Source organism: Haliotis cracherodii, unplaced genomic scaffold, assembly GCF_022045235.1.
Source record: "Haliotis cracherodii isolate W230 unplaced genomic scaffold, xgHalCrac1.p SCAF_3, whole genome shotgun sequence".
Taxonomy (NCBI): domain Eukaryota; kingdom Metazoa; phylum Mollusca; class Gastropoda; order Lepetellida; family Haliotidae; genus Haliotis; species Haliotis cracherodii.
In genome coordinates this window covers 7,301,623-7,327,297 of record NW_027266286.1, presented here as the reverse complement: position 1 = coordinate 7,327,297, position 25,675 = coordinate 7,301,623, and the positions used below count along the sequence as shown (strand labels likewise).

The 25,675-nt window shown below is 40.3% G+C and overlaps 1 protein-coding gene and 1 long non-coding RNA gene across 3 annotated transcripts; one reads left to right on the top strand and one right to left on the bottom strand.

The window, feature by feature from the left end:
* Positions 1–2,293: 2,293 nt before the first annotated feature.
* Positions 2,294–5,792, bottom strand: LOC139474797 (uncharacterized). 2 transcript variants are annotated; one of them, XR_011653999.1, is made up of 4 exons: positions 5,727–5,792; positions 4,004–4,115; positions 2,687–3,286; positions 2,301–2,354 (listed from the first exon to the last, which is right to left on the bottom strand). It is a non-coding gene; the product is annotated as an uncharacterized lncRNA (long non-coding RNA). The 2 variants fall into 2 exon arrangements; XR_011653998.1 differs by having other exon boundaries at positions 2,294–3,286.
* Positions 5,793–14,589: 8,797 nt separating this feature from the next.
* LOC139474998 (uncharacterized) lies at positions 14,590–25,318 on the top strand. Its single transcript, XM_071258203.1, has 5 exons — positions 14,590–14,703; positions 21,023–21,197; positions 22,244–22,348; positions 23,636–23,695; positions 25,199–25,318. The coding sequence occupies exons 2-5, from the start codon at positions 21,023–21,025 to the stop codon at positions 25,216–25,218; spliced, it is 360 nt and encodes a 119-aa protein (XP_071114304.1). The 5' UTR covers positions 14,590–14,703; the 3' UTR covers positions 25,219–25,318.
* Positions 25,319–25,675: the final 357 nt, after the last annotated feature.

The window sequence follows — 25,675 nt, the reverse complement described above, 5'->3', positions numbered from 1 at the left end:
TGAAAAACGTATGAACGTCAAATTGTGTCGTTCATACACTTATGAACGTCAATTTCGCGGTCATGTGACCGACCTCTCGTCCAATGCAAAAACCGTATATTCCTGTAAACGCCAGACAGGGTAACAACAAGTACCATCTTTTAACGTCTTTTGGTATGACGCGACCGGGGATCGAACCCCGGACCTTCCGCTCTCCGGGCGGACGCTCTACCACTAGACCACGGAGGCGGTCTTTTCACACATAACTAGGTGAGGTGAGGTAAAATGGGGTTTAATGTCGCGTTCAGGATTACTGGAGTTGTATGGCGATGTGCTTGCAAATTTGTGTGAGTGTGTAAGTCTGTGTGTGGCTGCTTGTGCTTGTCCGGTTTAATGTCGGAGTTTTTAGTTCTAGTCCTCTGAGATACCATGCCGCAGTGTAACATGAATACCCTACACAGTATACAGACTCCGAGCCGACAAGTCCTTGTTTTATCCCCTTAATGCCGAGCGCCAGGCAAAGTAACATCAAGTACCATATTTTACTTTTTTTTGGCATGACGCGACTTGGGATCGAACCCTCAACCTTCCGTTCTCCGGATAGACGCTCTACCACTAGACCACGGAGGCGGTCCACGCAACACGAAATGCGCTGGGGACAAGTATGGACCAGTTATCTAAGGCGCCGGAATGTTATTTGTTGCCAGGATACTCATGGGTTTGAGGAAAGTGGCAGACATTTACGACAGGAGTCGCATTACATTATGGTTGCCACGCCAGAAATACTTTTCAAATCGACCTTAAACCTCACTGACTCATAATATATGATATTCAATAATAAAGGAAGTTATTACATATGTATTATACCAATTATCGGTAAATGTCGGTCGATGACATGGGCACGGGTGAGTGAGTGAGTATGGTTTTACGCCGCGTTTAGCAATATTCCAGCAATATCACGGTAGGGGGACACCAGAAAAAAGGCTTCACACACTGTACCCATGTGGGGAATCGAACCCGGGCCTTCGGCATGACGAGCGAACGCTTTAACAACTAGGTTACCCTGCCGCCCCTACATGTGAACGAACACTGCACAGTAATGAATATATGTTTACAGGTTTAAGTCTGAGCAGCCAGTCCCACATTCAGCGTATACGTACAATGATACACACCCGCCACTCGCAACCTGAGTGTTGTAGCACAAGGTGGTCCACTCATAAACTACCGCCGATGTTCTGGAAGGAGACTGTATTGTGAGCTAAAACGGTTCGTCTGTATTATATATAATCAGTTCATAAATTCTGAACAACAACAATATTCGTTACACTGAATGGTTTGATCATGTATGAATCGACTGACAGTGTGATAGTTCATCTATGGTCCTGTATGCTTTATTGATCAACTGAGAGTGGGGCAAGTGAGTGCGTAAGTGATTAACTGAGAGTGAGTGATAAAAATGAAAGTGAGTCAAGTGAGTGAATGATCAAGGTTAGAAATTGCAATGTACCTAAACTCGAAACTTGCATATGATATTCATATTACCATTCTGGATAAGTTATTTTGCTACAACAAAAACAACTTTCTTTACAACCATATAATTCTTCTTGTAAAAAAATACATTCATCAGTCAAGGATTAAGAAAACTCCATTATGCTTTCCTTTTTTTCATAAAAATATTGAAAGATGTATGTAAAATAGAAAAAGAATTATCGCAATGAAAAATAGAAGTTTGAATAGATTCGACAGAAAATGGGAGGAATTATCAACCTATTATAATTTCTCAGTCAATCAATATATGTACATACCCATATCTGATCATGTTTTAAAATTCATGAATTGCTACACTTATATATCTCATGCACCAATGTTGCATTTATGTGTACTGAATTGAAATAAAAATATTATTTAAAAAAAGAAGAAAAATTTTGTACATGGGACGATGATCTACAAAACAGAAATAGACTTACTAACATATTCATCAAAACGCAAAATAAAAAAATAAAAAAATGATAACACTAATTTTGAAATAAATCGCTATTTTGCTTTCACGACAAATGAGCTTTGTTTCGTGAGATATTCAAAACTGATTATTCTCTGACGTTGATGTTTGAATTGACATTATGGTCCCGACAGATTATCTTCTGTCTTCTAGTCACGGCTTATCTCGAACACCTTTAAACTGGATATATATTTTGATGGTACCCAGGTGGACTCATTATCTCCAGTATGTGTTATCAAGGCCATGTTTGTAAACTATTTTAAAACTATATTTGGTATTAAAAAGGACACGTTATGAAACTTTGTTGTTGAGTTTTATTGTGCATCCATCTTCACAGTGTCACAATATGTATGCCCAACGCTCACAGAATCGTTACCTGGAATATGAACAAAACATGTTGGTAATTATTGGGTACACTGTAAGATATGACTGTGAGGCCAGGCTCAGCTTAGAAGAGAGTAGCACACTAGGGTAGGACATATCTACTGGGCTAGTCAGTCTCTGTTAGTAATCTTCCACTGCAACTTGTCATTTTCACGTGTTAAATGTTTCAAACAATCTGCTAAAAAACGTCCCGATATTACATGCCACATCTACACCACATGTCAGGTAACTACCACGAATGCTGTGTTCAATGACAATGAGGTAGGCTGTGGCGATGTCACTCTCTACATGGAACAGTAGTTCTTCAGGAGATATTCAACTTACGTGATGTCCAGATTTCGGCAGTGATGCATCTGATGAGCTGCGAAGTGACCGTGTCATTCATCAAATCCATTTCCTACCCCTCCTAACCTTTGTTGCGTTCTCGACACGTCTTCACTGGATATAGCTGGACATTGGTTATTGAGTGAAACTTTCTGTTACATAAATATAGTGGAATCCTCCTTCTGGGAATAGGAGTTCAAGCATAACTGGTAAGAAACTGCTGTTTTCACCGACTTGACTTGTGAAAAAGGCGTTTCCAGACATGTTCAAGTCGGTGAATACAGCATTCTTATACTTACAACTGTCAACTTCACCTATACGAGTCTCGTGCTATCATAACAACGTAAGCAATTCCGGAATGAGAGTTATCTCCCTTGCCTCATACGTATCAGTTCGTGATTTCAGACAGCTGTTACACTGAGAACGATACTGTATTGATTAAAGAGGTCAGCAGCCCGTGAAACAATTATGATTTACCCACGCCTCACTTCGACTCAGCAGATGTCTCGGGTATGTCGAGGTGTGGATCCACGGCTGCTTCGTCAACGTCTCCCACATCTCGGCCGTGCCAGCGGCATTTGTTACCCAATATCTTGCACGCTGTATGTACAACAAATGCAAGAAATAATATCGTTGAAATAGCTTCTTGTTCTGACGTCGTCATCTCAACTTTATACAGCGACACTACATTACAATATCGTTAAACCCGTGGTACCAATGGCGAAATCGAGACAAGCAGACTGTCGATATTTACACCGTCGAAAAGGAAATGCACGTGATCACAGTACAAACATATGACACAAAAATCCAGCGTTACGGGTCTGCTCATTGTTAGATTTTCTATTGAAATTCGGAACATCTTTTCTCTTATCAACCTCTTAAGTTATTGTTTCATGGTAGGAAATACAAGTGACAGTTTAATATGTTTTGCAATTGGCATGAACTGGTCCGATAACTGTAGCAACATTGTTTGCAAGTTGTGCGGGCATTTACCTTTAAGAATTGGCATTTCTTGTTGGCCGAGCTTGATCGTTATCATATATAGCCCTTCAGAACAAAGTATAATTCAGGGAACTATAACAAAATAACCTTCTTGCAAGAAGCTTGAGAACGATAAAGAGGAACTTCAGCTTCAGAATAATACATATACATATATCTATTACCGTTAATGCTGTTTTGGAGATACGCATGTACTGGTATTTGGATATGTTAACGTTGTTCGGCGGCACGAGGGAACGCTTCAAACCTCTGGGCTGACCCCATCGCCCTTCAACATGTAAACACAGACACAATGTGGACAAACATATACAAACATACGTCTTCGCGAACGAAATAACCTCCGGAACCAGGAACGTCGTCTCCTGGCGTCCCCAGTGTGTAGCAACAACACTGCGACGACCAACACTATCAGCAGTACCTTAGTCTTCATCTGAAACATACGGAAGATGTTCCCGAAGGGTTCTTATTAAGAAAATACATATATAAATCATACAATATTTCAACGTATAACGTCATTTTATGATGATATTAATTGTTACCCTTGGTCCCATAGACGTCATAGAGAATAAGTAAACATTGAAAAGCGTACACTGTCTGCAATAAATACATTTATTGATATCACAAATTCGATGTTTAGTTATTAATTATGCTGGTGCATTTTAATAGATCAATAAATCGAATAAGTGATTTAAATCTTCAATTATAGACATCCCAATCAAGACTTTAAATAATGACTAAATAGTTTTTAGATATCACTTAATCCAAATATATTTATTGAAATATGGAAATCCAGAATGTGATATCAATAATGATGATTTACTTGGTTCAAACAAATCTAGAAATCTCCGTGACAGTCACACACAATAATTACTATTCGTTAATAGTGCCTGTCATACCTACCACATATTATAAGTTGAGTGAGTGAGTATGGTTTTGCGCCGCTTTTAGCAATATTCCAGCAATATTACGGCGGGGGACACCAGAAATGGGTTTCACTCGTTGTACCCATGTCGGGAATCGAACCCGAGTCTTCGGTGTGACGAGCGAACGCTTTAACCACTAGGCTACCCGATCGTTCCATATTATAAGTTGAAGCAGGATCACGAGGAGTACATGGGTTTTATGCGTCTCGCGTTAGGTTTTATTTCATACCAAGAGCCCTATGTACCTCAAGTGATCCTGCCCCAACAAATTTATCTTACTGACATGTTTTAATGTGACATCGTAAAAGAATTAACACAAATTCAAAATTAATAGAAAACATCTGTTCGATTGAGCTGAGGTTAAATTGTGTTATGTCACGTGACTTCCATTGACTTGGAAAAAGCGTGAAGCTCTTTGCTTTGAAGTGGGGTATAAGGGATTTATTCCGCCTCCCGGAAATCCACGTGCAGCGTGTATAGCTCGTAGCGGGGTACAGGAGATATATTCCCCCGCTGAGGAATTTATTTTCCTCCATGGCGGGTTACAGGTTATATCATCAGGATAACGTGGACAAATCAAATCTCGTCATTTTGACATGGAGGTATGATAAACTGTTTTTTGCATATACATATATGTTTGAGTGTGAATTATTGAATATTTTATGTTATTTGATAAACACGACAATCCGCTCCGCCTCAAAAACATTTATTGTAAGAAAAGGGGAATTAATTATATCAATAATCGATTTAGTGCTATCTTACATACCCTATTGTTAAAAATCATCACAAAATTAATAAATGCAATCACACATCTGGTATCATAAAAAAGATTTATTGATATCACCATATCAAATGTCAACTTCAATCTTGATCTCATAACATTATTTCAAGATAACACAAAATACATTGCCAAGCTTTTTATATGTCATAGCACATAATTGATAACTTAAATAGAATTTCTGATGTAAAACAATACGGTTTGATATAAAGAAACGATTGCTATATTGATAGGTTGTTTTGTAATATCAATAAACGAATAATTGATGTGAAATATGGAAAAAGGCAGAACGGCGTCGCATACATAATAGGTAATAAAATATTATGTCATAACCTCCTACCTTGTTATGGTGCAGGCAGATTCCAAATAAGCTCTGAGCTTAGTTAAAAGATATATTGTAACTACGAGCGGCAGATCATAATCAGTGTCAATACCAATTCACACATCGTGCGTGTTGATAAAAATAACGGATGCGACAGCCTGACTAATGATTGTAGTTTGGGTAGATAACCTTCCCATATGTGACGTCAAAGGTTTCACACCAACTGTTTTGCGGGATGGTATTTGTGCACGATCGTGTACGTATATTGACAGGGCATATTTAACCAAACCAAGTACGTAATACGCACAGAATAGTGAATGAGTGGGTGAATATGGGTCCTATCAGGGCTGTCAATTTCAAATGTGACGCGAGCCTAAAGTGACACGGGTCTTATTGAGATTATATTGCTAGGTCCATCCAATATGCCGCCAAGTCTTTATCTGAAAGCTTAACCATGAATATTTATGAAATCAAGGATGGACATTCTTCTTCCTCACATTCACAAGAAGTATATGGATAACAACTTCTTTATTTACAGTCAGTGGTATAAGGATCTATACCGAAACCTTGCCTTTTACAGTAAATGAAGAAGTTGTTATCCTTAAATTGTGTCTACTTTGTCATCCGTCAATATCTAAGTAACGCTATCAAACAATTCAGGTTATCTTCAATTCCTCTGTAACACATGTCTTTTTCATATATTTACAGGTATTATTGTATATTCGATATTACATTTTGTAATGTTGGATCAGCAACTACTACATATACAACCTAAAATATTATATATTTCATTAATTGTCTGAAGTACTCACCTTTTCATGGATCAATGACGTCACCTTTGCATACTGTGACGTAACCGAAACATCGATGGCGATATAATAGAACGCAGAACAAAACTTGACTCAACTCATATTTTGTTCGTGTTTAAATGAGAAATACACATATTGTTCACCATTTGCACAATGTGGGGAGAGACAAATACTGTAATTTATTTTATCAGAATGTCACCCGCTGTACAGAATAAAAATACCTAAAAGGCGAATAAACAGTGGTCGGCTAACATTGGCTTACCAGACACTAATATCTCATAAAACAACTTCACATAAATTATAAAATAAACATATAAACCGTGAGGCTTGCATTATTGTTCATTAATGAAATATAATACACATCATACCCATTAAAGCCCCAATACCAACCATAAATTGTTTTTGATCAGATGTCAGAAGCTTAAATTCTGCTGCCCACCTCTTTACGGTAGCAGGGGTAGAGACATCCTTCCCTAGATTTGTACGAATGTCTTCATGGATGGCATTCCTGCAAGTACTTGGCCACTGCGTGTTCCTCAAGCTTGTCGATCTTCCAAAGGTCACGCACACTTGCTTATTTTACTGACTTGTCCCAGCGAGACAATTTGCTTAATTGGCTCACGTTTTGGGGATATTCCTGTATGCCATCATATAACAAAAGATTTCACCATTACGCATATCCCTCTGTGAGCCCAAGGACATATAAATCAATACCCGTATCTCTGCACAGCAGTGTACCGTTAGCTCTTGGTGTCTACGCTTTGAGCTATGCGCATGCAACATTGTAAACAGGGGAACATTTTAGGATATTTTCTAAGTGAAAGTTATCCATTTACTAACATATATGTATGTATGTACGCCTATATCTATTTACCCGAACATCCACACATGCACATGCTCACACAGACCCATGCAATATGTATACAACACATTCAAATAACACAAGCTTAAAAACAACATGCACCAAATCCGTACATCAAAACCATATATCACAAATACACAACACAGCAAAACAACATATCTATGCTACAACCATGCATACTTTTATTCATATAATGTACGTAAACCTAACAGGAAATGTCACACCTATCGGATATGTTTTGCTATATTTTCTTCTCTGAAACATGGAGAAGAACAATGCAGCAAGAGGTTTAACTAATTCATCACTCTGGATTTAGTTAGTAGTTTGTTCCACCGAAGACATGGTAACAAACATTGGATCATTGAAGTTGCTTTCTGCCACAGTTGTAACCTTTGGTCAGAATCACAATTACATGCCCCTCAACCTAAATATTACAACTATAATATGACTTGCAAGTACGTTCACAAACGATAGTTTTCTGAAGTGTATGACGACCTTTTCCACTTCTCGAGGCAAGGTTCCACAGCGAAGTTTAGCTAATGAATTTCATCGCGATCTCTCAAGTACATAACGTACAAAAAGTAAAGCATTCAACACACTTTTATATTATCTACATGTTAAAGACCTTAATTTATTACCCTTAGTATTGCTCGATAGGAGTGAGGAGTGAGGAATTATACCACTTCTCTTTTCAGGCAAACATAACCATCTTCACATAAATATACCAAAAGACGCGAGAGAGAGAGAGAGAGAGAGAGAGAGAGAGAGAGAGAGAGAGAGAGAGAGAGAGAGAGAGAGACACCTATAACTACAGGCTATCATGACTCAGTAACGCTCGCTGCACGATATTAATATCCCATGTACTCAGTTCTAATTGAATGACACTAATACCTGTGAGGCTTGTAGATATAATTCCAAGTATACCAGCCAAGAGGTGATCACCCAATCCTAGATTGCACCATACAACCTGTTGTTATCAAACATCAGCTCTATGCAGCTGTGTTGGCGCTAAAACCTTTCAGCAGTGAATAGATACATCCTGGACACACCTCGCGGATGATTCATGCCCACATCCTTGGCGTTAATGTATATATTGACAATTTCCCATAGTCTCCAGCCCATCCATCACGCAACAATGCATTTCTTCTTAAGCGTGTTCCTCTATATTTGTACGCAACAGATGTAATTAAAAAAAGACACATCATTTCAACAATATATGTAAACTGAAGTGAGTCTCTGGATAGTCTGCTCAGCCTACACAAATGTACTTTTCTATGGAGATTGTCTCCCTTGGCCACGCCAGAAACCTATGATTGTGGGTTCGAATCCCGATTCGCCCCGATTATGTTTCTAAGTTTGTCAGCATCATACACGTGCTCGTGGGTTTCACCGAAGTGGTAAACGTCTGAGACCTGCATCACTTTGGGCTTTCCTCCCATACTGTTAAAAGCATGTTAAAAGCGGCGTTAAACCCAACTCACTCACTCACTCACTCTGGAGATAGTCTGAATGGCGGGTGCTACTGGAAGGCCAGGATGTGCTTCACCCTTTTCGTGAACACCTGGTGTCATCACTGATAATTAATGATTCATTCATACAATTTTAGCCGCTATTTTGCCTCTACGCCCAATGGAATCTGTTTCGGCAGATAATCGAGACCTTGACGTTTTACATTATGATATATTTCAACCTTGCCGTTGTTAATGCAACTCATACCAGAGTGTGTCGTGTTGTGTCATGGGTGTTAGTAACAGTACCACGACTAAGACTGGAAGTGGACATCAGGGTGTCGAACATAGTCCCCTTTATGTATTGTATTACAATGAGTGAAAATGTAGCTACATAGATAATTATGAAACAAACCATCTGGTGATAGCACGAAAACAAAATATAGAAATGTAGAGGTATTGTGTAATGAATTATGAGCTTTAATAGAACATTTATATTTCGTATATTTCAACACCACACAGGGGAATGCTCCATACTGTACTTGCGCCTGTGGCTTTTTTACTGAAATAAACTTCTATTTCATGATCAAAACGCTATTAGTACCCCGGTCACTAGATCTGTGTGCATTCAACAATCATTCTCTGCTCCCTAGGGAGTATACAGACCAAGCTGCCTGTTAGGCGCCAGCAGGTTAACAACCATCTCATCCTGCCGGGTACCCATCCTTGGTGAACAGAGGCACATTTCGAATCAAGTCGCTTGCCTGAGGAGACACCACCTTCGTTACTTGTTCCTCGCTGTTGGACAGGACCGAAGCCCAAGAAACTCTGCAAGCTGCCGAAACGCGAGGTGCCGTTTGTTAATATAACCACTGTTTGCTGATTCCAAGCCGACCAGGTGTTGTTTTATTCCCATAATGCCGAGCGCCAGTAACCAGTACCATCTTTTACCGTCTTTTTGTATGACGCGGCAGGGCATCGAGCCACCAATCTCATTATAATCAGACCTCAGTTCTCGCTACCGCTAAACAAAGATCTGAGGACATCCCATTAGGGGTCACATCAGAACGACCTTTCATCCGACCAATCAGAGCGTCGCTTACCAGATTATGAAAGTGACAGTCGGAATGTGATTTCTAATCATCCAACCTCGAAAACATTAACACGGGGTATTCCGAACGAGAGTTACGGGTTTAACGACTGAATCCATACAATTTAGACCATCTATTAGCCATTCCAGAACGTTCTTTTGTTCAGGTTTCAAATTTGTAAGCGAATATTTGTCAAAATATGTTTCGAAGCGTAGTCGCCAATTTGAAATTAGTGCCGTAAAGCACGAGAAAGCTGCCTTCTGATTGGTCATTCCATTGGTCGGTCAAAGTTCGCGCAACGTCGTTCTGACGTGACCCGTAATGGGATGCCCTCAGATCTTTGTTTAGCGGTAGCGAGAACTAAGATCTGATTTTAATGAGATTGTCGAACCACCGACCTTACGCTCTCCGGGTTGACGCTTTACCACTAGACGACGGAGGCGCTCAGCCCCGAGGAACACCAAATGGTGGGCCAAACAGTCAGGAACACTATTAAGAAACAAATGGTATGATCGAATCTGTTTCTTGAGATATTGTATAAATGTAACAGGTAGACAGGTTTTTTTGTTCACCATTACCATAACCTCTGTCCAAAAGTCATTCAAGGACAGCATGTCCCCGGTACCTCATGCTCATAAAGAGGCAATAAAGAGGATGTGGTGGGTACAATGGGTGACCTGGTGGATGGCGGGTCATCGTACCCCGACCCTTGGACAGTTATTCAAGCAACGTTTATTGCGACTGGCCCAGGTTCGATTATATATGAAGCACCGGCAGATAGGTTAAAAAATGTTGGTGAGTGTGGAACTCACTCACTCACTCACTCACTCACTCACTCACTCAGTATGTACGTTAAGAAGAGATTTTCTAATGCGCACCACTTAATGACAAAACTATAAGCCAATTGTTACAACAGAGTGACTATAATTAAATGGCGATATGCTTCACGTGATTTATAAACGTGCACGGGACAAATTGTGTATCTCGAGTCATGGATCTATGACGTCACATGTGATGAGTTCATGAGTATCGGTTCACACAACATACCAGTATGTTCGTTTGTGAATCGAACCAATCAATATCTCTTGAATATGATAAATCTTCATATTTTAACCAAAATTTCGCGTTTCCTTTGACGGTGAGTATATATTCAATTGGACAATGCTTTCCATGTACATGTATGTTACACCGGACACAGCTGTGAGTTGTACATGTATTCTGAAAAATGATTTCGTGTGCTTACGACTATCGAGAGCATGTATAGGTCATATGGATGTTGGTGTGAAATATTAGTGATACATCTATGAGTGTGGTATTCTCACGTCTTCTGATGATACTATCAATAACCCTCCTGAAAGTCTTTCTGAACCAGCGACGACGTCCCACCGTATTGTCTGGCAGCATCACAGTGACGACCAACAACAGGAGGACAAGAGCAGCCTTCATTTTTTGCTTATTCTGGTAATCTGGGTGTCAGTCAACTGAAATGACGACAACACTAAAACTATCTTTTCGTAGAGTGAGTGAATGTGAAGGGTCGTGTTCATGAACATTGAGCTTCAAAAGCGACGTGCATGTGTGTGTCTACGCTCCGGTTTTTATAGCTCTAGCCCATGAAGATACCATGTCGCAGTTTTACAATAGATACCCCCTCAGACACATTATACCATGAAACTCTGAGCCGACAAGTTCTTGTCTTATCCCCGTAACAGGGGCGGTCGGGTAGCCTAGTGGTTAAAGCGTTCGTTCGTCACGCCGAAGACCCGGGTTCGATTCCCGACACGGGTACAATGTGTGAAGCCAATTTCTGGTGTCCCCCTCCGTGATATTGTTGGAATATTGCTAAGAGCGGCGTAAAACCATACTCACTCACTCGTTACCTCCGAAACGCCGAGCGCTAGGCCCGGTAACAACAAGTGCCATCTCTTTACGTCTTTCGGCGTCTGCGTGTATGGCTGTTTGTACTAATCTGGACTTATGCCGGTTATTTAGTGCTAGCCCACTGAGCCCACAGAGATACCATGCTGCAGTTTGTCATGAATACCCCTCTCAGACACAATGTACTGACTCCGACTCTAACAGTCCTTGCTTTAGCCCTTTAAAGCCGAGTGTCAGGCAGGGCAAAAACAAGTACATCTTTGAACGTATTTTGGTATGACGCGGCCGGGAATCGGATCACAGAGGTTTTCCTCTCCGAGCAGACGTTCTATCCACTACGATAAGGGGGACGTGAATGTCAATTACCGCGGCAGTCAAGACCTTCCCTCGTTATCACGACAAATACATAATCTAGTCTGGTCCAGGAAAACCAGTGACTGAGAGGATGAACATTTATCAACACAACTGGAACACGAAGACACGATATCAGCCACGTCACTAGAGCTGACAGTTTGATCCTCTTTGTATTACATAAACGACCAACGTGGGGTACTGGTCTCCTGTTCGTGTTCGGCATCACCACAGGGTGGATTTCGTATATCGCTGATTATTGTTATCGTCCTGATGAGGGGACCGCCTCCGTAGTCTAGTGTTAGAGCGTCCGCCCGGAGAGCGGATGGTCCTGGTCGATCCTCGGCCGCGTCATACCAAAAGACGTTAAAAGATGGTACTTGTTGTTACCCTGTCTGGCGCTCGACATTAAGGGGCTAAAACAAGGACTGGGGGAATTGGGGTCAGTATACTGTGTCTGAGGGTGGTATTCATGTTGAACTGCGGCATGGTATCTCATTTGGCTGGCACTATAAAATAGGCATCAGTCCAGACTTGTACAAGCAGCCACATAAACACACATGTCGCTATATAAGTGCAATAATCTTGGACACGACGTTAAACCCCATTTCACCTCACCTCACCTCACCTCACCTCACCTCACCTGCTGGGGGCAGCATTCTTCATACAAGGAAATCCCGTTAGTCCGTCTTGTACTATGATCCTCCCGATTGCTCAAGTTTTATTTGTATTTATGTAAGTTTTAGCCATCATGTTAATTTGGTCAATTTGTAAAATAACTAAAGCTTAGTGAGTGAGTATGGTTTTACGCCGCTTTTAGCAATATTCCAGCAATATCACGGCGGGGGACACCAGAAATGGGCTTCACACATTGTACCCATGTCGGGAATCGAACCCGGGTCTTCGGCGAGGCGAGCGAACGCTTTAACCACTAGGCTACCCGACCGCCCTAACTAAAGCTTAGAAACATATAGAGAAGTATGTAGATTAAGAAGAGATATTTCCAATGTGTAACAATTTATGACAAAGCTAGCAATCACTGTGCCTTTATTCTTATCACGATATGCGGCACGTAGTTTCCCAACCTCACACGCAAATTCTGCACGCGAAAAATGGTGTATCACGAGTCATGGATCTATATCTTCACATGTGATGCGTTCATGAGCGTTGGTTCACACAACATACCAGTATGTTCGTTTGTGCGTCTAACCAATCTCATATCTCTTGAATATGAGTAATTCTTCATGTATTATACATTATGGTATGGTCCATGAGTATATATCAATAACACATTTGTGTATTTAAAATACATAAAATGGACACCATATTATAATAACGGTACACCAAACACATTGGAAAAGACCTACCTTCCTGGTAGATGAGTGAGCGTACTGCAATGGAAAACACCAGAAGCACCTGTGACAATGCACTCACTTGATGTATAATGAATGGTGTGCATCCTGTACTGACTACCCCATAATGGAAAGTGACACTTGGGTTGCCATCCCTTCACACTCGTGATCTGTTTTAGTGTGAACTGATTGCAACCCGGAGCGTTGTCATTTCTGCAGCTCTGTTTGGGAGCAGGATGTTACATCGGGATGCACACAATATGACCAGAGATCTGATTAATATATCGTCCCCCACATCTCGAATTGATTCTATTGTCCTTGATAGGTGGGGTGAAATGGGGTTTAAAGCCATATGCGAGATTATTGCACTTACACAGCGACATGCATGCACATGTGTGTGTTTCCCTTTGGCCGTTCAACAATATTTTGTCATTTTGTCACACAAGTGATAGGTCCGTGATAAAGTGACGAGTGAAATACTGTATGAGAAGGCGGTATTTGAAACTTACTACATCGCAAAGACTAATTGATGATTTTAACGTCGCATTATTCCTGAGGAATATGTTGATATTCCAAGAGTAGGCAAATCAGTTATGATTATTATGTTGGTTAGGGTTAGGGTTAGGGTTAGGGTTAGGGTTAGGGTTAGGGTTAGGCAAATCAGAGTACACTGACAGGTCATCATCTAAGTTAACGATCTTGACCACCAGATCCATCAAATCGCCTTGTTCAACTTTATATTATTGAGGATCAACTCCATTTAGTGAATATGGCTTTACGCCACATTTAGAAATATTCCAGTAATATCGCGAACCCGGGCATTCGGCCTGACGAGCAAATTATTAAACCAGGCTCCCAAACAGTTGGAGTAACGGCTTGTGTTACTCTATGACCAGAACATTGAACAAAGTGATGAATACTCGTTGATCTTGTGTTTGATTGGATAGCTCATGGTACACTCATGGTACACTGCTTGTGGCATACACACCTTTTTACATCGGATTTAACACGTCCATGTAAAAAATGTCCGTTGGCAGCAAAACGTGTTAAGTTCTACTTTATGTTCCGGGTTAAGGTGTTTAAACATATGTTCCACTGGCCAAGTGTAAGAACGATGGCTGCTCACCCTGCATGAATATATAGAAGGCATAACATTTCAGAAATCAGTTCATTTCTGGGACAGCCATCAAATCAACCTAGCAAGGTATGTTGGCTCTTTCATGTGCAATCCATAATTTAATGACTTGTTTATTTACTTTTTACAGTTTTCTATCAACAGGTCAGTTGAGGTATGAGCAGAAACAAAATTAATCGAGGACAAGGCTCAAGTCAAATTGCAGTTCTAGAAAGTCTGATTAACCTTAGTTTTTCTATTGGTACTGTTATGCAACGCATATTTTACCACATGTACCAAACTCATATTTGTCTACGAACTCGATATGTGGGTTCATGATATAAAGATGACGTCAGAAGGAACATGGCTGCAGTTTGTAATGAGCGGGTATCCATTGTAGAGCAGTACGTGTATAACCATTGGCCAACGTTTACTGATGGTTCTGACTTAATCGCAATAGCAAATTTGATATATTTCAAACAGTTCTCATTACTATTCTCTTGTCAAATTAAACTATATGGAGCTATGGGATATCGCATATTCCCCAGGAAGCTGTGAAGGAGCTATTGGATATGGAGGTAGCTTGCAAAATAACAGTCAAAGTGCATATATTTAAAAAGAGCTATGGAGCTATGCAGATGTCGCCTCTTATATGTATAGGGCACACAGGTGGCATAGTTGTGTAAGGCGCAGCAAATTGCTGTGCCGAGTTGCGTCCCTTGGATACGCCAGAAACTTAGGTTCTTTGGTTCGAATCCCGATTTGCCCCGATTATATTTCTAGGTTTGTCAACACCATACCCGTGCCCGTGGGTTTCACCGAAGTGGTAAACGTCTGACTTTGGGCTTTTCCCCCGCATACATATAACATGATATGGAATATTATTCAAACTGGCGTTCAACCCAAATTCACTCACCCACTCTTATATATATAACGTATTCAACACGTTATTAGGTCTAAATGAAACGGAACTAGAAGTAAACTTTCCTGTTATCGAATTCTAGTGACAGTGATATTAGAATTATCATTAAACCGCCCGCATGTTATCAGAAACGGGCGGACCACTGTAACTTCATAATTCCCTCATATTGCTTGACGACGGGCCGTTATCACGCTGTTGGGTGACGTCATATTGATATTCTATTGTGACGTCATCTGGTTTGTTCTATGACGTTTCCATATTTGTAAAAGCGGGTCACACACTCCGGCGTAGTGGTGACTCAGCAGAACACCACTGCCACAGGCTAATTTGCATATCACATGACCGGGCTTTTCTCTTGTTTGTAAACAAACGCGCTTTTTCAGAAATCAGTATAGAACGGACTTATGCAAGTATTTGGGGCGCTTTACATATTGTTTTGCATACTTATATAGATATGCTACTACAACTGCGACAGTGAGTTGCATGACAATATATATTTATGCATCAAAGTGACCGTATCGCTAGCTCTCCGTTGGCAGCACGTGGAGCCGTAAACCAATGTAAACAAAGGGTAAACAAGTAGATTTTCACGTATTAGCATACTCTCTTAATGAACCGTAGCCATTCTTTGATAGTTGTTTATGAAAATGTGTAGACTTGTCAAACATGAAACGGATGAAAGCATATGCAATATTTTGAATGGACTGTGAAAGATGTGACGAATCGTCACATGTCGCTGGCCTGTGGCAGAGGTACTATGCTGGCTGGCTGCCGGTGTGACATTGAAAATGGACCCGCGTTGAAAAGTGACCCGGGAGTCAGTATTCAACGTTGAAAACATACCCGGTCTCAATTTTCAACAGACCAGGGTCAATTTTCAACAGTTGAAAAGTGACCCTGTCAGCTTACCAAGTCGTTAAATAGTGACCCGGGCCTCGCGTTGAAAAGTGACTCCGTTGAATTGTGACTTCTAGTGTAAATAAAAAGATCTAATATTATAATCGATTAAATCTTTTTTAGTGTCTTTATCCGGGTGTTTCTGAGTACGTATTTGTCAGCTGGCATCAGTTGTTTTACGTACATGTATGTCTTTTTGAGTGCGGTAGAGAGAAGGGTGGAGGCGTTTCATGTTTTATTAAAACGGGAAAAATCCAGATTCAAGATTTACTGGCCAAAACTATAGATCTATACAACCCAAAATCCAGCTACCTTTCAATCTTCATTTTTGTTAAGATTTAATTTAATAAACAAAGTACTTTTAAGAGCAGATATCAAAACGTTTTGAGCCTCACTAACTTACAGTTGAAATTCTGGTTAAAGTTACAAATATTTTTCAACATAGTACCATTCCAGTTTCACACACTTGTTTCATCTGGTTTTCCAATCATTGATGCCCGATATAAAGTCCAGCCGTCAATTGTTGTCGTCCTCAAATCTTCAACCCCGCAGGTGCTTTTTCAATTTAGGGGACAAGTGGAAATCACTGGGGGCTAGATCTGTAGGTCACAATTCGAACCCACATTCTCGAAAAGCATCCATCACAACATAGAGTCGCCTAATGTAGTAGAGAATGCTCGTCGTTATCTACTTATTACAAGTGTTTTAGGCTCAAAGCATTTGATAACGTCCACATTTCCAAAATTCATTGTGCACTTTTGAAATTCGGCAAATTTCACAGATATTACAACAATTTACTGAAGTTTTTGAAATAGTGCTGGTTTTGTTTCCTTTCATCTAATCGCGCACACCACTTTTCACAATTAAAACACGCTTTTATAGGAATTGTGTGTAACATCATTCTCAATTTTTTAAACGAGTTCAATATCTTTGATTTTGTGATTTTTGGAAGAGTTGCCTTCATTGCCACACCGATACGGACACAGTTCACTGACTTAATAGAACATTGCCCTTTCAGCTTTCTTATCTTGAAATGCCTATAGTATGCAGATGTGTCTTTGATCCTTACCTTTGTGTGATCTATTAACTGTTTGACTTTTTTAGAAATAGTAAAAAAGTTTAATCTTTTGAAAACAAACTTGGTATTTAGCTTTTGGCGAGTCTGGTAACTTCCATCGCTCGGCCTGCACTTTTGTTTCACGTTGCAAATTATGGTAGTGGTGATTGTAGCATATGTGATCAGAAACTTCTTGGTATTATAATACAAAACTATGCATTTCTGATTTGCTTCACCCGCCTTATATAAACCGCTATTCCAAATTCGATGATGATGATGTGATCCACCCTTCCAACAGAGATGCTGATAACCCAGTTAACACAGGGGGGTCCAGGCAACGTTGCATACGTAGGTTATTTGGTTAGTATGTAGACTCCCAGTAACGTTCGACTTATTGGCTGCTTTAATACGTTGTAGCAATATTACGACAACGTTCTTACAACGTTGTGGGCACGTCCTTTTGTTGGCTGGTAACACTTGCAGTCCGTCCTTTCAGACCTTTGTCATGCATTAGATAAATGGTTTCTATTGAGTTCCACTGAAAACGCCCCCACCCATCGAATGCGAATGGTGCTTTTAATGTTATAGTTTTTTAACTAATCTTATTGATACTAACTTCTCACAATATTGTTTATTCGTCTGTGAAATGGGATTTCATATTTTGAAATATTACGGGGTTGAAGTTTGTATGTAAATATAATTAAAATTATAAACTTCATATTTTTAAAAATAATCCCATATATGATATACAACGGACAAATGTATCAGAGAAGGTAATTTTTAATCAGTAATGTCCAAAGAAGGATTTTAATTAACGGTGGTAACCATAATTTATTCCAAGCACCTACGGTATTCGGTAATAACATCAACAGTTTAAATCATAAGTCCCAAGCACGAGAATCTGATGGCATACAAGTTCAGTAGCGTGTATGGCCACCATGTGCGTTGACAACTGCCACACAACGCCTCCACATGGACCTTGTGATGCTTGTGAACACATGATTGGGAAGACGACGCCATTGTTGCTGCAAAAGGGTGCCAAGATCTTGCAAATTCTGTGGTTGGTTCTGGAGCGTGCGCAGCCTTCTCCCAAGAGCATCCCAGACGTGTTCGATGGGATTGAGGTCGGGAGACCTTGACGGCCAGTCCATGACGTTGACTCCCTCATTCTGAAGGAAATACCTTGTCAGAATTGGTGTGTGGGGTCTGGCATTTTCGCGTTGGAAGATCAAACCGGGTCCATGTGATGCCATAAAAGGCAGAAGTTCTGAAGTCGGGGTAAGCAGCAGCGTTGAGGTTGCCACGGATGACAAGAAGCCTGGAACGTGCATTGCCACAGAAAGCACCCCACACCATGACACTTCCGCCTCGAAATCTGTCAACTTCCTGTACACAACACTGTGCGTAACGTTCATGACGGCGCCTCCACACCTTCGCCCTACCATCAGCAAATCGAAGATTAAATCGGGATTCATCACTGAAGACGACTTCATTCCAATTCCTCTGAGTTCATCGTAAGTGTCGCTGTGCCCTCAATTGACGTTGACGTCTGTGTAATTGAGTCTGTGTAATAAGGTGAGCAGTTCTCAGACGGTTTCGAACAGTTTGCGCACTCAGTCTACCCCTAAACAGCTAATTTCTGGTTGATGTAGCCGACAAAAATCGGTTACGGAGGTGACGTAAGACAATCTGACGATACTCTACATGTGACGTCACACGTGGTCGACCTGGCCGAGGGCGATCAGCGGTGGTACCCGTTTGCTGTAGTCAGCTACGGACGTTCCCGTCTGCAACATGCCGATGGCACGTTCACGTTGCACATTTTAAAGACGTGGCATGACAAATGGCCGTAAAGACTTTAATTGTCTTGTGTTTTTTTTGGTTTTTTTAATGACTGCTAACAAGTATGGCTGAAAACACGTGCGGTATTATGGCCACGTGACCAGTTGCACGTGAAAAAACAATTTTGCCACTATTGTGATGTGCACATGATTTTGATCGATTCACCTGCACAAAAACGGGTCTTATCTGAAGACAATACGTGGTCATTACTGTTTAAATACACAATAAGGGCCCACCCCCCACCCCCTCTCTCTCTCTCTCTCTCTCTCTCTCTCTCTTTCTCTCTCTCTCTCTCACACACATACATACATACATATAATACTACATGTACCCTGCACCCACATACTTGCTCTAACATACGTGCACCCACCGGGTCACTGGTGCCCCATTGTAACCAACGTGGCGTTATGGTTGAAAACTACCCAAAGCCACGTAAAACCCAATCAAACAAACTCAACAGACGTGCAAGCGTACGCACAGGCAGCCACTGGGCGCTCAAAACAGATGTACATGCACACACATTTCTGCAGTGAGTGAATGAGTGAGTTAATGCTTTACGTCACATCGGCAATATTTCAGACATATCGTGACGATCATTTCTAAAGCCAGGAACCATGACAATTTGTATATGTATACGTTAACACATGCCTATAAATACGTTGCACCTCCAACCCTCATCCCGAACACACTGGTAAATATTTGCACCAATTTAGGCATGTTGCCAATGTTTTCTGGAAAGCAGTCATAATTCAACGGAGACACTTTTCAACGCGAGGCCTGGGTGACTATTTAACGACTTGGTAAGCTGACAGGGTCACTTTTCAACTGTTGAAAACTGACCCTGGTCTGTTGAAAAATGAGACCGGGTATGTTTTCAACGTTGAATACTGACTCCCGGGTCACTTTTCAACGCGGGTCCATTTTCAATGTCACACCGGCCGCATGGAACTCTGGGTAGGATAGTGAGCCGGTCAGTGGCATTCGTTGTGTGCTGATTGCAGTAAATGTTTCAAAACCGATATCGTTGCTTATGTTTATTTGATGACAAATTCTTTCAATTTTAGCTGTAATAACGGTAACTCCCGGTCTTTTCAACTGCTCTCCTTCGTCGAGCAGATAATGGAAGACCTCGGGCTTCTGCAAATGATAATGCCCTGAATAATAGCGCTACCCTTATGATATAAATGCAAATGATTGCCAATATCCATGAACTAGGCCTTACGCATTCACTGTCATTCCCATTCAGTTTATTGAAATTCCAGAGCTTAATACCCGAATCTTTCGGAAAAGTTGTCCACTCCGATATAATGAAATGTCTTGTATTTAGGTATATAAAAAAATAGGATAATAATTTATGTTACCTGTTTAGGGAAACCTTATTGATTGGAATCTAGTTTGAAAGTTGCGTCTGTATCCTGTTTGTTGTGTTACCAAAAAACAATATGTATTATTAATTTCAAATATCAATTTTCAAATCAATTCGTAAATATAATAACACATAAAGACTTGGATATAATCGCTCGAAACAACGGTTGAGAGCCAATGCCTATTTAACAATGATTCATAAATATTCTATTGTGGCTGGTAATACTTAATTATCTCTGACTGATTCACCACGGTAGCTAGTACACATAGAAAAGTACTTCTACCTGGGTCATTGTCGGTACATATTTTGAAATAATTTGTTGCAGATGAAGGCTGTTGCTCTGCTGCTGATGTGTGTTGTCTTGGCAGCCCTTCCTGCAGAAACCAGCGCGTGGAGTTGGTTTAGAAGAGTTGCTGAACGTGTCAAAAAGGTCGGACAAAAGGTTTCTGATGGTGTGAAGAAAGTTGTAGACAAGTTCAAAGAGTGGAGAAACAGACACGGTAGGCGGGTTGTTACATTCCAGCAACGGAGCCACATGACACGAACAAAGAAAACTAACCTCCTTGAGTTATTGACAGAAACCTTTCCATTAAAATATCTACCAGGCCGACAGTCACTAGTATCTTTTTGTCGCCACTCCGACTGAAGTTAATCATTCAAATCTGTGTTTTCGGAAGACATATTGGTTATATTTGCTTTCTGTGTGAGGTATATCTAGTTCTTTATTCCCGTTGGTATAGTCTCTCCTAGGAGGATAAACCGTTTGCTCATGACGCTGGTTCGATTACCCGCATGGGTACATTTTGTAAAGTCCATCCTGGTAGCTACATGACGTAATATTGCTGGAATATGACGAATTCGGTTGAACACACTCTCTGTATAAGTCATACCTTTAATTGGTACGTCTGAAGATACTATGGACCCTGTATGTAAGCAGATAGTTCCCTAGACGAAGGACAAAGGAAATGTATTGTTAACTTTGTAGAAATACACCAACGTTTACTGCAAACGCTTATTTCAGCTGAAATAGAATGTTACAGACCTGTATGTTTTGGCAAGATCTGATCTGATCTGATACTTATCGTCCGATACCCATTGGTTTTCGGTTCGAATCCTATATTCTATCAGGTGCTTATCCATGGTATGTCATTACAGTTCCCCTTCTATTTAGTTTTCAAGTGTGTACCATCTCGGCTTACCTACTTCTACCTACGTGAAATCTGATTACAGGGATAGATTAATATACATATAAAAGTGGCCATAAAACCCAAATCACTAACAAGCTTCAAATGTTTACATGTCCACTATAACGCCCGAATTGCCCTTTTATTTGGGAAACTAGGATGATACACAGATATACCTTGTCATTTTTCAAACATGTATTGCCGCGTATTGCTACGCCGTGTAGCGTCTGAATTCGTGGTAACCCTGTACAACAAACGCTTCCTCACACTACGCGGGTTGACATAACTTTATAATTTCCAAAGCGGCATTAAGTCCAACTGACTCACTTCTTCCATAATTTGTGTTGACGTTCATATTTCAGGTCGAGCTATACGCGCCCTACATGAAGACCTGGCGGAGGAGGAAATGATTGAGACGTTGGCCACCAGAGACATCCATGAACTAGTTGAAGTTGACCAACTCAGTGGTAAGTTAAGTCTTTCTCTTTTTAAAATCAAAACCGGCGTCATCCTACAGATGCCATCCTTGATGACGGGGGTAACCTCTGTGGTCCTGTGGACAAGGTGTCCGATCCGGTATCAGAAGGTCCGTGGTTCAAATTCCATCATGGGACTCGGAAAAGTTATGACCGCTCAGTTGGTGCCCAACGTGAGGATCAGCACGTTCATATCAAATTTGAACAGAATAAGTGTCCATGACTGGCGTATACCACCTGTTGACCGAGAACTGCGTAGCAGGGGGATAGACATCCTATAGATGACATCCTTGTGAAGCAATACTCATTCAATCAGTGTTTGGAATTTTTTAATCCGACCTCCAATTTCATTAGTCTGTAATGTACGTTTTAGTTATCTAATATCAGACGAGATATAATTGTGTTATGAATCGTTATTTAACAAGCCAGTACAGACATTATTTAACAAACCAGTATTTATGTTTTTAAAAATCGGTATAAAGATATACAGGAAAGCAAATGTTATCTGACGTTTATAGAGAAAAAATAGGGCATTTAGGCAAGAAGTGGGGCACCAATTCCCCGCCCCTCCTTGCTGATTTGTTTCTGTATGCATACAGGTCAGAATGTCTTTTTGGATTGGCAAACTCAAAATAATGGATTTATGGCTAAGAAGTTTAACTGAAACTTCAGATGATCTGATAACGATCAATAATGGTCAAATAACCAATTCCCTACAACTGATCTACCCACATGAGCTAGAACTAAACGTGATACGTGAAACCGCCTCATCTGTTTAATATATATCAGATCAAAATTATTCAGAGTTACACAAATAACTGCCCACAAGACTGTATAACAGTACACTTGGGCACGCTCCTCCTACGATGATTTAAAGGAGCATCATACTCCTCTTGTCCATAGGTTGACAACATTCAAGGCCTTCGTAAAGCTTTTAGAATGTTTTCCAGTAGACATCCGGAGACATTTCCAAATCTGACTTATCAGTCCGATGCATTTCCCTCTCGTGACTTGTACCAAATGTAATGATCGTGTTTCTGTTGGTGAACAACTGACTTGCCTTTGAATGCGTTTATGTCGGATGCCATGGGTCGGGCAGGATACGCTCATATTTTCGCGAGCACCTGGCATCATAACTATTTGATAGTGAATCATTAACACATGCTCATGTTGGAATCGTGAAATATGCTCATCATTATGGATAGGATTTTGTCGCTTGTGGTATTAATATGCTTGAAAGATTCAGCATACTTTATGTCATCAATTTGATCTTCACAGACGCAGACAAGGCCGAATTGAGCAACATCAAGCGTGATGCTCGAGATCTAATGGATCAAAGTAAGTAATCTCCTCATCTAATAAAATGGGGGACAGTCGTCTAAGACGCTATGCAGAGTTGAGTCCCTTGGGCACGCTAGAAACCTATGATTGTGGGTTTGATTCCCGGTTCTCCCCGATTATGTTTCTAGGCTTTTCAGCACCATACCCGTGCTCGTGGGTTGTAAACGTCTGAGACCTGCATCACTTCCGGTTTTCCTCCCACATTAAGCTGACAGGCCGTGGTACAATTGGAATACTGTCAAACGCGGCGTTAAACACAACTCAGTCACTCTAAAATTAATCCACAAGGAATTTGATGGTGGTGATATCGGTGTGCCGTTCAAGTCGTCCTTTCGCGATCAATTCGATCGTTCTATGGACCAAGAATGATTTCTTAATTGATCTGATATCCCAGTGGTTTGTCAAAATCCCCGATATTCAATTCTGACTCGATCATAGGTAGACAATTCAATCATTTTATTCGGTAATAAGGCCTCAGGCTCACGACAGATATTTACAATTAACTTTCACATCAAGTGCTGCATGAAATAATATTTACAGGTAGGAGTAACGAAGACATATAGTATATTTAACATAATTGGCTACGTTCTCACGACAGTTCACATCGGAAGAGTTTAACATTCTAACTAATATAATATTTGCGATTGTTACCAGTAATAAAGTCTAATTATGGGAAATATTTTGAGCGAATAACTTCATAAATAGAGCAAACAAGAATGAAATGAATTTCATTTTCAACTGCCTTTAACTTGCACAATGGACAAAACCGGAATGTCTTAGACAGATTCGACGCAATACATGTATGTCACCACGAGTAATACCTACATGACCTTTGGTAGTTGGACATTGGCAGCCTTCCTTTCCCATAAGAACTTTCTTTCCCAGTCACACTGCAGTCAGTTCAAAGTCGTTAAAAAAGTGGAGTGCAAGGAGTACTTAGTTATGACGAGGTTAATTTTACTGACTGCAGCCTTGTCGTTATACCAGCAGTTGTAGGAATAGGATAACTGATTTTGATAACGCTAACAAAAATTAAAAAGTATTTATACATATTGTTTTGTAGAAAACCAATAAAACTAATGCATGTTCGATATTCGAGTGATAAAATAATGGCAGATTTGCAACGGCCTACCCTTAATTTTCTGTAGTCCATCGCTAATTGGAATTCAAAATGGACGTCAATTTGACCATGTTATGTGAAAAGAACACTAACATTATAAAACAAGTAAAACGTACACCAGGATATGTATTTGAGTCGTTGCCAATTTCCAGACCAACTACATGCCAGTCAGTTACAGTGCTAAATGCTTTCAAGAAAGTATTCGGCGGTTTAAAGAATGCACCGTCATCTCATCAGGTAGTTAAGTACATAAACATCATACCTCTAATAAATCAAATCAAAGGATATACTTTCATATTAATGCAAATAAAGCTCATCGTTACATAATTATTAAATCGTCTAAGAGTGTTTTAACAAACTTTAACATTTTTTTGTTGCAGTGGACTCACTGGAAGATTGATAATCCAGATGCACATTGTTTGCACAACAGCAAAATGTACAAAATGTACAATTATGTGCAAAGGCACATTGCATGCCAATTTCATCAATAAAATGTTTGATGTGTGTATACCTAGTTTGTCTCTTTCTTACTCCACTTCTTGCGGATCTGTTTCTTTCTGCATATGAATCAGAATGTCTGCTCGGATTGACAATGTCAAAACAACGTAATTTGGCTAAGCAGTTTTACTTAAGCTAAAGGTATATCGATGTTCTGATATCGTTCAATAACCATCAAATAGCCAATTACCTGCCACTGATTTACCAACCTGGACTAGAGGAGAGGATAATTAGAGGAGACCCGTGAGATCGCTTCATCTGTTTCATATAATGCATTTTACATAGCAGCGTTCCGTATCTACTAATATTCATTTTTTTTGGTTCGAATCCAAGATTCCAGCCAATGTAGATACATTATC

Bases quoted from the DNA above. Each gene is read 5' to 3' on its own strand.
- LOC139474998 (XM_071258203.1), top strand. From the start codon at position 21,023: ATGAAGGCTGTTGCTCTGCTGCTGATGTGTGTTGTCTTGGCAGCCCTT. The intron at 21,198-22,243 runs GTAGGCGGGTTG...TTCATATTTCAG, and splicing joins AGAGTGGAGAAACAGACACG to GTCGAGCTATACGCGCCCTA. The intron at 22,349-23,635 runs GTAAGTTAAGTC...TGATCTTCACAG, and splicing joins TGAAGTTGACCAACTCAGTG to ACGCAGACAAGGCCGAATTG.